The sequence below is a fragment of the Lactuca virosa genome, chromosome 2 (assembly GCF_052849685.1).
Source record: "Lactuca virosa cultivar CGN04683 chromosome 2, Lactuca_virosa_CGN04683_v6, whole genome shotgun sequence".
NCBI classification, from domain to species: Eukaryota; Viridiplantae; Streptophyta; class Magnoliopsida; order Asterales; family Asteraceae; genus Lactuca; species Lactuca virosa.
This window is the reverse complement of record NC_136427.1, coordinates 204,761,788-204,775,135: the sequence shown is the minus strand read 5'-3', so window position 1 is coordinate 204,775,135 and position 13,348 is coordinate 204,761,788. Positions and strand designations below refer to the sequence as shown.

The 13,348-nt window shown below is 31.8% G+C and overlaps 2 protein-coding genes across 8 annotated transcripts; both read left to right on the top strand.

Annotated features, from left to right (window-relative positions):
• Positions 1 to 1,029: 1,029 nt before the first annotated feature.
• Positions 1,030 to 4,371, top strand: LOC145160060 (protein PIN-LIKES 3-like). Of its 6 annotated transcripts, none has more exons than XM_079079125.1 (11): positions 1,030 to 1,218; positions 2,047 to 2,181; positions 2,271 to 2,350; positions 2,437 to 2,561; positions 2,634 to 2,755; positions 2,841 to 3,002; positions 3,084 to 3,173; positions 3,264 to 3,364; positions 3,560 to 3,612; positions 3,703 to 3,891; positions 3,985 to 4,371. In XM_079079125.1, exons 2-11 carry the CDS (start codon positions 2,047 to 2,049, stop codon positions 4,107 to 4,109), a joined length of 1,182 nt encoding a protein of 393 aa, XP_078935251.1. In that variant the 5' UTR covers positions 1,030 to 1,218; the 3' UTR covers positions 4,110 to 4,371. The 6 variants fall into 6 exon arrangements, with proteins under 6 accessions (XP_078935251.1, XP_078935250.1, XP_078935255.1 ...); XM_079079124.1 differs by having other exon boundaries at positions 2,034 to 2,181; XM_079079129.1 differs by lacking the exon at positions 1,030 to 1,218 and adding an exon at positions 1,244 to 1,390.
• Positions 4,372 to 9,892: 5,521 nt separating this feature from the next.
• On the top strand, positions 9,893 to 12,696 carry LOC145160058 (protein PIN-LIKES 3-like). Of its 2 annotated transcripts, none has more exons than XM_079079122.1 (11): positions 9,893 to 9,978; positions 10,199 to 10,346; positions 10,629 to 10,708; positions 10,822 to 10,946; positions 11,012 to 11,133; positions 11,219 to 11,383; positions 11,453 to 11,542; positions 11,633 to 11,733; positions 11,850 to 11,902; positions 11,997 to 12,185; positions 12,274 to 12,696. In XM_079079122.1, exons 2-11 carry the CDS (start codon positions 10,212 to 10,214, stop codon positions 12,396 to 12,398), a joined length of 1,185 nt encoding a protein of 394 aa, XP_078935248.1. In that variant the 5' UTR covers positions 9,893 to 9,978; positions 10,199 to 10,211; the 3' UTR covers positions 12,399 to 12,696. The 2 variants fall into 2 exon arrangements, with proteins under 2 accessions (XP_078935248.1, XP_078935249.1); XM_079079123.1 differs by having other exon boundaries at positions 9,903 to 9,978; positions 10,212 to 10,346.
• The last annotated feature ends 652 nt before the right edge of the window (positions 12,697 to 13,348 follow it).

The following is a 13,348-nucleotide window of genomic DNA, read 5'->3' as shown; positions in this document are numbered from 1 at the left end:
AATGAGCATAATACTTTGGAATATTGCATTCTGGAAAATATAGTCCGGAACGTACGATTGTCAGATTCTGAGTCTGATATCTACCAACCACCACAACTTCAAAAAAATATATATAAAGTAATAATTATTAGTAAAATACTCGTTTATATGAATTAGTTTCCTCGTAAAAATAAGCATATAGAAGTGTTATGAAACAAGTGGCATTTAGGTAACCGATAAAGAAGTCTCCTAATATGAACAAGGGTCGGTATTTGTACCATGATCTCGTCTATTTTCAATGGGATAATGACTTGAAAGGGTAACGAACTTTCGACTTTGTTCACATTTAGTCACCAAACTTTTTTTCGTTATCTATTTGCCACTAAACTATTGAAACTGTTCACATTTTACCCTTATGACCGGCTGTTGCCGGTCATAAGGGTAAAATGTGAACAGTTTCAATAGTTTAGTGGCAAATAGATAACGAAAAAAAGTTTGGTGACTAAATGTGAACAAAGTCGAAAGTTCGTTACCCTTTCAAGTCATTATCCCATTTTCAATTTAACTATTTTTATCCTAATATGAACAAGGTTCGGTGTTCGTACCATGATCTCGTCTATTTTCAATTTAACTATTTTTATACTCGCATAAAGATATAAAATATAAGAATTCGTCAAACAACACGCTACGAAACCCCTTTTTAAATCGATTAATAAAATAATATTGATGGAATTGACAGCTTACTTTCTTGAAGCTGAATCTTGGTAGGGTTTGTTTATTTTTTTCTTTCTGATTTTTCTGATTTGTAGTTTGTGTGAACTCTATTATAAAACTAAAAAATATATTAAATATAATTTAACTTTTATATTTAGATTTCCTAACCTCGTCGAATCAAGAATCTCGTTTTATTAATAAAAATATTAACTCATGAATCTCGTTCATTGTTGCTATTATTTGATAATATTATATACAGTATTAATGTTAAAAATATTATTTTATTATTTATATATATATAAAAATAAAACTTGTGGATATAAACCCGCCGTTCTCCCAGTTTTCCATGTTCAGGCTTCTCGTCATAACTATTTACTCCACCCATTTTCTTCCATATTTTGAAGCAATCGACCGAGATAAAGCTTTCAGAAGCCATACACAGGAGCAAACAAGCTTCTAGCTTCAAATATCGTTTTCCGGCGCCACCCTCCCTTCTTCGCTCGGTGGCTTCTCGTATTCTACCGGGTACTTCTTTTTCCGGCGACTCCCTTCTTATTTTCCCGGCGAAGGGTACATTCACACCGGTGTTTGCTTCTTTCTGTGTGTTTTCAATTTTCATCCTAAATATAAAAATATTTTTTCACTTTCTTGAGTTCTTCAAATTATCCATCAACGGTAACATACGGTGTAAAAAAAGGTAAGCCACAAAAAAACACCGAAAATTAATGTGGTTATCATTTTTGAATAAAATAAAGAGGAAATTTCGAAAATATAAATTAAGTGGGACCCACTGCATGAATTGGAGCTAATTCATAAATGTACAAGGTCCATGCCTCCTGTCATGAACCCAAATCCCCATTAATCGAGATTAAGCTCTTAGGCCATTTTGAACAAAGCATGGACCATTAATTTGTTGAAGATAGTTGATATTTTCATGCTTTGAAGGTTATCAATGGAATAAGATAGCTTACTTTCTTCACGTGTGAATCTTAATAACTTAATTGGACTTCTTACTTCATTAATTTTCTGTTTAATAGCTAGTTGGAGTAAGTTCTAATCGGAAAAGGGTTTGTTTTCTCGCTAGAATTAAATGAGAAAATAAATTGGGTAGTAGTTGTGTATCTATCATTCTATCTACAGTTGTAATCAAATGTGTTTCTCGTGCATGTATTTTCTTGATATTTTTTTTATGATGATCCATGGTCCCTACAACTTCACTCTTCAGTTCATCATATTTCATTATTCCCCATTGCTTGTTGTCTTTAAATTGCTATATTTATACTAGTCGTATACTTCACAATTTTAAGGTTTTCTTTTTTTATTGGGATTTCTTGAAGCAGTTTTGTTTAACAGATGGGGTTTCTTGAGCTGTTTTCTGCTGCTTCAACACCTATTCTCAAAGTTCTGATAATCACTGCAATTGGCTCATTTCTTGCCTTTGATTCTGTTGATATCTTGGGACCAATTGCAAGGAAACACGTCAATAATGTAAGTTTTTTGATTTTCTATACCCTCTTTGTTGATGATCATAGGAAATCGCTAATTTTGATTAAAGATTCGATTTTGAATGTGAACAGGGTGTGTTCTTTGTGTCGAATCCAGCGCTTGTGGGAAGCAATCTTGCTGAAACAATCACTCTCGAAAGCATGATTTCTATGTAAGTTTTCTTTAATAAGTTCTTCTATATATTTTGTTGCTTCCTTTGAAAATGTTTGAAGATTAAAAGTTAGTTAAAAACTTCAGGTGGTTTATGCCTGTGAACATTCTTATTACATTCATAATTGGAGCAGCACTTGGATGGTTGCTTTTGATCATCACAAAACCACCTCCACATCTTAAAGGCCTCATCTTAGGCGTCTGTTCAGCTGGTAAATTACCTAAAATACCCCCGTATAAGTTAAAAAAAGTTTAAAATTTTGGATTTTGATTGTGATTTACAGGAAACCTGGGAAATTTGCTTTTGATTATAGTTCCAGCTGTATGCAAAGAGAAAGGAAGTCCCTTTGGTGATCCTGATGTTTGTCATGGGTATGCCATGACGTATGCTTCAGTATCTATGGCAGTATGTACTTTTTAAAAAAAAAAAAATTATTTGAACTCGTTTAAATGCCATATTTATTTATCTCACCTAACAACATGCTCATCAGATGGGATCTTTATTTGTGTGGACTTTCGTGTACAACCTACTAAGGGCCTTTTCGGAAGATTCTGGCAACAATGTTGTCAAAGAAACAGTAACCACACATGATGATTTGACTGAAAACTTGCTTCCATCATCTTCACCTACTCTTAAAAAGCCGAAACTGAAGGTTGTTTTTCACTTTCCATGGAGTATTCAATTAATCTTCCATGACTGATGAATTTACTTACTTATAAATCGTATCCATCAGGTGATGTTAGATAAAATGAAGCAACAATTGGGGAACTTTTCGAAAGCTGTTAACTTGAAGGACATATTGGCACCATCAACCACCGCAGCTGTACATTGCTTTCTTCAACCCTTAATCAATACGCATTATTTACCCTGAAATGTATACATACGAATAACGAATTTTCATTTATAAAAAAAGATTATAGGCCTCATAGTTGGAATGATTGGCCCACTGCGTAGGCTACTAATAGGCACCACAGCTCCTCTTCATGTGATCCAAGATTCTGCATCTTTAATCGGGTATGATGATGATGATCCTTTGTACAATGTCTAGATTTTTCATTATTATTTTGGGGTCCCGTTTGAAACGGGATCATATTTGTAAGATATATCTCTAGTCCAAGATTGTCTTTCCAAAAGACACTTGTAGGACTTTGTGTCTATGTCGCATCGATATGAGATATGCTAACAGTATTTCTCATGTTGTTGTCTCAGGGATGCTGCAATTCCAACTATGACATTGATTTTGGGTGCTAACCTCTTACGAGGTAACTTAAACTTAGATTAGTTATAATTATAAATCGAGTTTTTATGTATTCAATTGGTTGAAATTAGTAGACATAATTTGCATTTTGTAGGTTTGAAAGGATCATCTCGTGTCTCGTTACCAATTGTGTTTGGAATTGTAGCAGTTCGATTAGTTTTGTTGCCAATTATTGGCATTTTTATTGTGAAAGGAGCGATTTACTTGGGCTTAGTGCATGCAGACCCTCTTTATGTTTACGTTCTTTTACTACAATTTGCAGTTCCACCCTCCATGAACATTGGTATGAGAGTACAAATTGTAGATATGTTTCTTGGATCTTTCATTTTTTATAACAAGTTGTGAAATTTATTGATATGATATGATATTGTTGTAGGTACAATAACACAATTATTTGGAGCTGGTGAAAGTGAATGTTCGGTGATTATGATGTGGTCGTATGGTTTGGCGTCGGTTTCACTTACCGTATGGTCCATGTTCTTTATGTGGCTCGTGGCTTGATTTGTTTCGGTTCAACAAATCAAACATAGAAATATCAAAGGGCCCCACCCAACTAGGTAATGGGGTTATTTTGTGTGAATTCAAATCAGAATTATCATTTATCATCATTTATATAATCTTTGATTTATATTTTTTTTGTGGAGAATAAAGTTGGCGCAATTCGAATTCTTATCGAGTTTCATTGGTTCTATGTAAGTATTAGTATTTATGTAATTAAGGCTAGAGAAATATCAAGGTTTGTGGAGTAATTGGTGTTTCATTAGCGCTTTGTTATTATATGTAAGTACTAGATATAGAGGCTAGAAGAATAAGCGTCTAGTCAAAAGCTAAATATCAACATCATAGGAGCAAACTCATAATAAATGGTAGAAACACAGTTCCAGAATCCAGACGAACCGGGACCAAAAGCCAAATATCATCATTAAAGGATTGAACTGGCAACCATAGACATCAACATCATAGGAGCAAAACACTACCTAAAAACGCCAAACATTTAACATCCCACAAGAAAGATCCAATATAGCACACGATGTTAATCCATCATACACATACAAATATTCTACCTACCCACACGGCAAATAAAAAGAAAAAAAAAATTCTACCTACCCACACGGCAAATGAAAAAAAAAATCTCCGACTCTCCATTATTATTATTATTATTATTATTATTATTATTATTATTATAGAGAAAATCAAAGGCTAATCTTATTTAACGTTTTTCAAGATTTAATAAAAAGCTAGAAGGTTTCTAAAAGTAGTCATTAATTTCGCAAATGATATGTACGAAATTAGCGATGTCATATGATAAGTTAACATTTTGTTTGAAAAAAGTATAATTATTTTAGAATGTCATGCAAAATGACACCTACTATTGTGAAAATCTTAATATTTTCACTATTTCGCAGATGGATCTATGAAATGGTCAATAAATATAATTTTTTAGTTCGATTACAATTATCTATACAATATTACCGTCTTTCAAAAATAAAAAAGACAATATTGCTTTCCACCAACCATAAAGTGTTTTAATCATAACATTTTATTATTCATTGTAAAATGAGTTCGAATGAATTTAGTGTTTGACATTGAGAATATGAAAATTGTTATGTTTGTTCTCATATTAATCTATTTCTTGATGGCCCAAAATGAACCATTGCCGGCTAAGATGTTTGATTACATATTCGAAGTGATGACGTAAGTTGAAGAAGTCAACCGAAGGGGCTCGGAAGAGAGTTAGGAACTTAATAAACGTGCATACGTTCTTTCAGTAGAGATGCAAGAAAAACTAGATTGAGTAGCGGGTACTAAGAAAACAATTAAAAAAATGAAAAAAAAAATTTGGATTGGTGTTGTGAATGCACAAATTTATAGGCTTAAGGCAGAACTGAGTCATCTTACAGGTGTTGTTATAGCTAGAGAATGTTTTACTGACCCCAAAAAAGCAATGTATCATTTGCAATTTCCCAATGTGCACCAAAAGTTAAGTTTGTAATCAATGTAATCAAGGCAAGTAATAGAAATGAAAAATATTGGCATTCATATAACTGTGAGTAAATTACACGAGTGGTCCTTTAGCTTTAAAGTTTTTCCCTAAAATGGTTTTTACAAAACTTTTTTCCATGAGATGGTTTTTACGGAGTAAACCTTGCACACAAATCGTCATTACCGTTAATGTCCGTTAGATTAATCCGTTAAGGTGAATGAATTTTGGATAGTGACTATTTTTGTCATTTTGTTAAAATTGCTTAAGGACCATTTGTGAAAATTTACACAATGACCATTTCAAATATTACAATTTTAGTCTCTTACTTTTTTTTCTTTTTACATTTTTGGCCCTCTTTTTTCACATCTTTGTTATTATATATTTTTTAAATATATAAATAATTTTTTTGTCTAGATTTTATCTAAAATATTTAAATTTAAATACATAATTAAATATTTTTGCTTTCTATTTTTTATCTAAAAATATTTGAAGTGTAAAAACATCATTTTGTTACTTTTCAGTTTTTATATGATGTAATTTTTAAGATTTATCTTCCTTTATCTTATACAAATATATTTATTTTTATTAAGAAAAAAATATGATGTGTTATTATAAAAAATACGTTATCACAGAAATAATAGTATGTTGCTATTTTATTTTAAAAATATAAGTATGTGGTTTTTAGTTAAAGATAAAAATATATTTCAGTTTTGATTTCATAATATAAGTACATTAAGTTTTATATTGATTCGATATAAATTTTTTTGAACGGAGCTTCGGTATAAAATTTTATATTTAATTTTAAAAAATTATTTAGTTTTATCACTTTTTGAATATATTCCTTAATAAGACATAAACTTTTCAACGCAATATATATATATATATATATATATATATATATATATATATATATATATATATATATATATATATATATATATAACGTTTGTTAGCTAGTACTGAAGTATGCTACTACAAATGCTAGGATAATTAACCATATGAAGAATATGACATTAATTTCATTTAATTCATTTTATTTAAAAGAAAATGAAAATATTTTATATATTTATATAAAGTGAATTAAACAGAATTAATGTCATATTAAACGGAATAAAACGAAAATAATATGATATTAATTTTGTTAATTTTTTTTCCATTAAATAAAATGAGTTAAACGGAATTTAATTTCATATTATTCATATGGTTAATTATTTTAACATGTGTAGCAACGAAGTTAACTATTAGCTAACAAGTGTTTTTTATGTTTTCTTTGAAAAGTTTTTGTCTTATTAAGGAATATATTCAGAATTTGAAAAAACTAAATACTTTTTTAAAAATAAATATCAAAATTTTATATCGAAGCAATATAAAATTTACTTTACTCATATTATGAAATCACAACCGAAACATATTTTTATATTTAACTCAAAACCGCATACTTATATTTAAAAAAAATAGCAACATACTATTATTTATATAATAACGTATTTTTTATAATAAGGCATAATGTTTTTAGTAAATTATACGAATGATCCCTATGGTTTGGGGTAATTTACATGTTTGGTTCCTAACTTATTTTTTTAACTCGGAAGGTCCATACTGTTTGTTTTTGTTGCGCGCTTGGTCCCTGTCTTACATAAAAAGACTATTTTGTCATTGATTATTTATTTAAATAAACACACCCCAACCCTACCTCCACCTCACCTTACATTACCTTACCTACCCTACCTTATTTAAATAAATTAAAAAAAATCAAGGGTAAAATAGTCTTTTTAGGTAAGACAGTGACCAAACGCTCAACAAAAAAACAATAGAGACCATTCGTGTTAAAAAACAAGTTAGAGATCAAACGGTGCAAATTACCCCAAACCATAGGGACCATTTGTGCAATTTACTCTAATTTTATGAATGCCAATAGTCTCCTCCCCCAAGATCATTTAAAACTTTTGATTATATCACTAGTATTATGAAATAATATTTTTTATTTTCATTACTTGCGATGATTACTTTTTATATTTTTCGCCTAACGACCTACAATTCTAGAATAAATTAAACGAATGGTCATTTAGCTTTACAATTTTTTTCTGAAATGGTCCTTACGAAACGTTTTTTTTCCTAAGAGGGTCCCTATGGAACAAACCTTTTACACAAATGGTCCTTACCATTAATGTCCATTAAATGAATCCGTTAAGTTGAAAGAATTTTTGATAAAGACTATTTCTGTCATTTTGTAAAACTTGCTTAAGGACCATTTGTGAAATTTTAGACAACGACTATTTGAAATATTACAATTTTAGTCTCTTACTTTTTCTCTTTTACATTTTCAGCCCTCTTTTTCATTGCTTTGTTATTACATATTTTTTAAATATATAAATAATTTTTGTTGTCTAGATTTTATCTAAAATATTTGAAGCATAAACACATAATTTTATTACTTTTTAATTTTTATATGATGTAATTTTTAATATTTATCTTCATTGATCTTATACAAATGTATTTACTTTTATTAAAAAACATGGGGTATATTACACAGATGGTCCTGTCGTGTAAGGTAATCTGCGTGTTTGGTCTCTAACAACTTTTTTTTAACTCGGAACGTCCCTATTTTATATTTTCGTTGCACGCTTGGTCCCTACCACTCTTGAAAATACTATTTTACCCTTAGAACTATTTTTATTTTGTTAATTCTTTTTTTTTCAATTATTATTAAATAAATTAAAATATATAACAAAATCAAATACACTTATTATAACCAAACATCAAGAGACCTCCGTCTCATTTGTTGCCTTCGTCCCCCTACTTCCCTAATTTTCCCATTGCCGATCCACAAAGTATTACCGGCGGAGTTGAGATAGGAAACGAATCAGAAAACGTTAGTTACCTGTGGAAATCGACTTTCAAAAACCGATCTTGTACATAAGCTTTAGAGTGCATATTGATTTCCAGATTTCGAATAACAACTCAAACAAGGCGTGGGCTAGGGTTCCGACGAGAGAAGATAGGAAACCGACGTTTTTCTAGAGATGTTTCCGATGAGAAAAGAAAGGAATGATATGCTAGGGTTTGGTTACTTGTGAGTTTTCTATCATGAATTGATAAACTAGTAGAGGGGGTGATGTTTCGATTTCCCACGAGATTACAAAGTTCCTGCGATCGTGGGTGGTAGTGTAACATCGATGTCGGAAACCATTCAACCCCTCACAATCAGAGGTTTTTTCTTTTGCTACCGAAGAAATGGGGGACTTTTTAAGGATATGGGAGTCGACTGGATTTTAATTTCAATTGCATCTTTTGATTTTGGATTTGGATTTGGATTTGCATCGGATGTTACATTTTTGTTTAAGATTTGATTTTCAGGTTTTATTTTATGTGGGTTTTGGATTTATGTTGGAGTTTGGTTTTAGATGTATTTTTATATTTATTGTTGAAGATTATGTAGCTTTGTGTTGAGTTTTGAATGATTTCTATGGTATTTAATCTATAGCCGGGGATGATGACCGGTGCATATGTCAGGGATGCATCTGTTATCGGAGATGGTAACCGGAGGTGGTGGAATGAGCTATAAGAGGATTGATGTGGGGTGGGTCATTTTTCTAATAACATATTAATAATTTAATTTATTTAATAATTAATAAATAATAAATTAATAAATAAAAAAATTAATTAAAAAAAGAAATGGATGAGGGTAAATTAGTCTTTTTAAAGCGGACAGAGACCAAGCGTGCAACAAAATTCTAAAATAGAGACGGCCCGAGTTAAAAAAAAAATTGTTAGGGACCAAACATACAGGTTACCCTAAAACACATGGATCATCCGTGTAATTTACCCTAAAATAAAATATAAAAGACATAAAAATTGTTTTATATGGTTCAATGATCAACGGTGTAAAAATTGAAACCATAAAAACTTATGTGTAACGAAAAGAGTTATGGACAAAACCTATGGAATATGAGAAACCACGTGAACAATTTATATAAATTATTATTATTATTATTAAGCTATACATACTCATTATTCTGATTCTATCTCTCTATATAATTTTTCCGAACGTAAAATACAAAAATAATAATAAGCAAAGCCTAAGAAAATTCAGCTATAGTTGTTTCAATTTCAAAAATACTATACTTAATTTGATAATATGATTCAATATTTTTTATTGACCAAGAAAATGTGGAGTTCTAAAATGGTTGACACTACGAATGTCATTGTCAGATTAAAGCCACATGCATGTGATAGACGTGGAGCGGTCGTGTTCATTAAACTACACGTAACCGATTCTTCTTTTGGCTACCAAACTTGTTTTGGTCAAATGTTTGAATTTTGGAAGAGTGGTATCTTCCCTTTTGCTACCAAACTGGTTTTGTCAAAGATCTGAATTTCGGAAAGGTATAGCTCCTTTTTTTAAAAATATATCGAAGATCTAGTGGTATCTTCTCGTCTTGTTGCTGTTGTATTTTTATGCTAATTGTCCCTATTGTTTCAGTTTATATATATAGTCTTCCCCATTTCTTGTCTTTTGTATATATATACTAGTAGTAGTAGCACGCTTCACAATCTTAGAAGCAGTTCGATTGTTTCTTTTTTTTCTTGAGATTTCTGGAAACAGTTTTGTTTAACAGATGGGGTTTCTGGATCTTTTTTCTGCTGCTTCTACGCCTATTCTCAAAGTTCTGATAATTACTGCACTTGGCTCAATTCTTGCTTTGGATTCTGTTGACATTTTGGGACAAACTGCAAGGAAGCACGTCAATAATGTAAGCTTTTCCCTTTGTTATTACGAATGCTTACGATGATAATTCTCACTCGGTAATTCAAGTTACTCATCGTCATTGTGCGCATAGTTGACTTGTAACTTACTAATGGTCAAATGCTTAGCTTGAATTCAAGTTACTCATCGTCATTGCGCGCATAGTTGCCAATTCGATTGATGTTCTACTTTTGCTGATTATGAACTCATATTCGTGGGTTCAAATTTAAATGCACATGTTCAAGAAAATTTTCAATTTGATTAAAGATTCGATTTTGTATGTTATCAGGGTGTGTTCTTTGTGTCTAATCCAGCACTCGTGGCCAGCAATCTTGCTCAAACAATCACTCTCGAAAGCATCATTTCAATGTAAGTTTTATTTATAGAGTTCTACGTTCTCTGTTTTTCAATTGATTTGCTCTGTTGTTGGTCTTTAAAAATGTTGTCATTGTTAGAAAATTAACTATTAAAAAACAATGCAGGTGGTTTATGCCTGTCAATATTCTTATTACATTCATATTGGGAGCTGCACTTGGATGGCTGCTTTTGATCATCACAAGACCACCTGAACATCTCAAGGGCCTCATCTTAGGGACCTGTTCAGCAGGTAAATTACCTAAAATACCCCCCTATAAGTTAACAAAATTTTAAAATTTTGATTGTGATTTTCAGGAAACCTGGGAAATTTGCTTTTGATTATAGTTCCAGCTGTATGCAAAGAGAAAGGAAGTCCCTTTGGTGATCCTGATGTTTGTCATGAGTATGCCATGGCTTATGCTTCACTCTCTATGGCAGTATGTACTTAATTCTATGGATAATTAGCTTTTCAAACTCGTTAAACTGCCATATTTATATGTTGTAAACAATGTGTTTCATTAGATGGGATCTTTATTTGTTTGGACTTTCGTGTACAACCTACTACGGGTATTCTCCCAAGATTCTGGTAACAATGTTGTCACAGAAACAGTAACCGAGCAAGAGGATTTGACTGAAAGCTTGATTCCATTATCTTCATCTACTTTCAACATCAAGAAAAAAACGAAGGTATTGTTTCGCTTTCATTCATGACTGAAGAATATACTTACAAGTTTGACCTTAAATGTCATGCATCAGGTGATGTTATATACAATGAAGCAACATTTGGGGAACTTTTCACGAAGGATTAACTTGAAGTCGTTGTTGGCACCATCAACCACAGCAGCGGTATATATACTACTTTTGCTAACCCTACACGTGTATTATTAAACCTGAAACATATTCACATTGCATAACAATTTTTCTATTATTTTAAAGATTGTAGGCCTAGTTGTGGGAATGGTAGGGCCAATGCGCAGGCTACTAATAGGCACAGATGCTCCTCTTCATGTGATCCAAGATTCTGCATCCTTAGTGGGGTATGAGCCTTTTTAGAATGTGTAAAATTTTCAGTTTGGAGGTCATGTTATGAAATGGGACCCAAACAAATGAATCTAGTCTAACATCATGGATCCTATTCCCCATGTTATCTCAGGGATGCTGCGATCCCAACTATGACATTGATTTTGGGTGCTAACCTCTTACGAGGTAACTAAACTTAGATTATAGTTATAAATCAATTTTTTTTATGTATTCAGTTGCTTGAAATTAGTGTTTAGTAGACATAACTTGCATTTTGTAGGTTTGAAAGGATCATCTCGAGTCTCGTTACCAATTGTGTTTGGAATCGTAGCAGTTCGGTTAGTTTTGTTGCCACTTGTTGGCATTTTAATCGTGAAAGGAGCAATTTACTTGGGCTTAGTGCATCCAGATCCTCTTTATGTTTATGTTCTTTTACTACAGTTTGCGGTTCCACCATCCATGAACATTGGTATGAGAGTACAAGTTGTGAAATTTGTTGTACATGTTGTTCATCTTGGATTTTTTATGACAAGTTGTGAAATTTGTTGATATTATAGGTACGATAACACAATTATTTGGAGCTGGTGAAAGTGAATGTTCGGTGATTATGATGTGGTCGTATGGTTTGGCGTCGGTTTCACTTACCGTTTGGTCCATGTTCTTTATGTGGCTCGTGGCTTGATTTGTTTCGGTTCAACAAATCAAACATAGAAATATCAAAGAGCTGCACGAAGCAATGAAGTTGTGTTCTTTACACCAAATCCAGTCAAAATACAAAATCTTTGATTATTTTTTTTAATGGTCAATATAATAGATCGACTTGAGCTCGTAAGGCTCAACTCGAATTCTTTTTAGGGTCTCTTTAGCCCCATGTTATATGTAAAGCTATTTATGTAATTAAGGGTGGAGAAATTGCAAGCTTTTGTCAAGTTATTGGGCTCGATCACACTTGAGAGCTCGTTTCAGTTGGATTTTGTCAAGTTCGTTAAGCATGTTTGTTTAAATGAGCAAAATTTAATGAAAACTTTCAAGCTATTCGAGCTCCGTTGAGCTCAAATCTTGTTGGAGTTTTCACAACTCAAAAATCTCTCACTTACCATTCAATGAATCAACTGCCATTCAAGGCGTGTACATTTTGTAAACCAACACTTTGCAACCTCCTCCTCTCTATGCGCTTCTCATTGGTCTTTTACGATGCCGGTTGTGTACAAATTCAAATTTCTCTATTGTCACCACCTTGGTAAACATATATGTTGGATTCTTTGTACCAAAGTTTTTCTTTAAAGATAATGTACCATCACATATAATCTCTCTTAGTCTCTTATGAGTTGGTGTATTATATAGATCAGTTTATCCTTCCATGAAACAATGGATTCTTCGTGAGATGAACTACATTGTATTTTGTATTGTGATTGTCATAATAAAGAATGCTCTTTTTTTTTCCCAACTGTGATAGCAAGTCATTCAGAAAAATAAGCTCTTTGTAAACTTTTGCAATGACCATGACAAGTATTATGCTTTAATAGTTGAAAGAAACACTTTTCTGAAATATGGACATCTAACTAATTAATGTACCCTTGCTAGTGAACACGTAATCTATAGAATTCCTCGAATTTGAATATCCACTGAAGT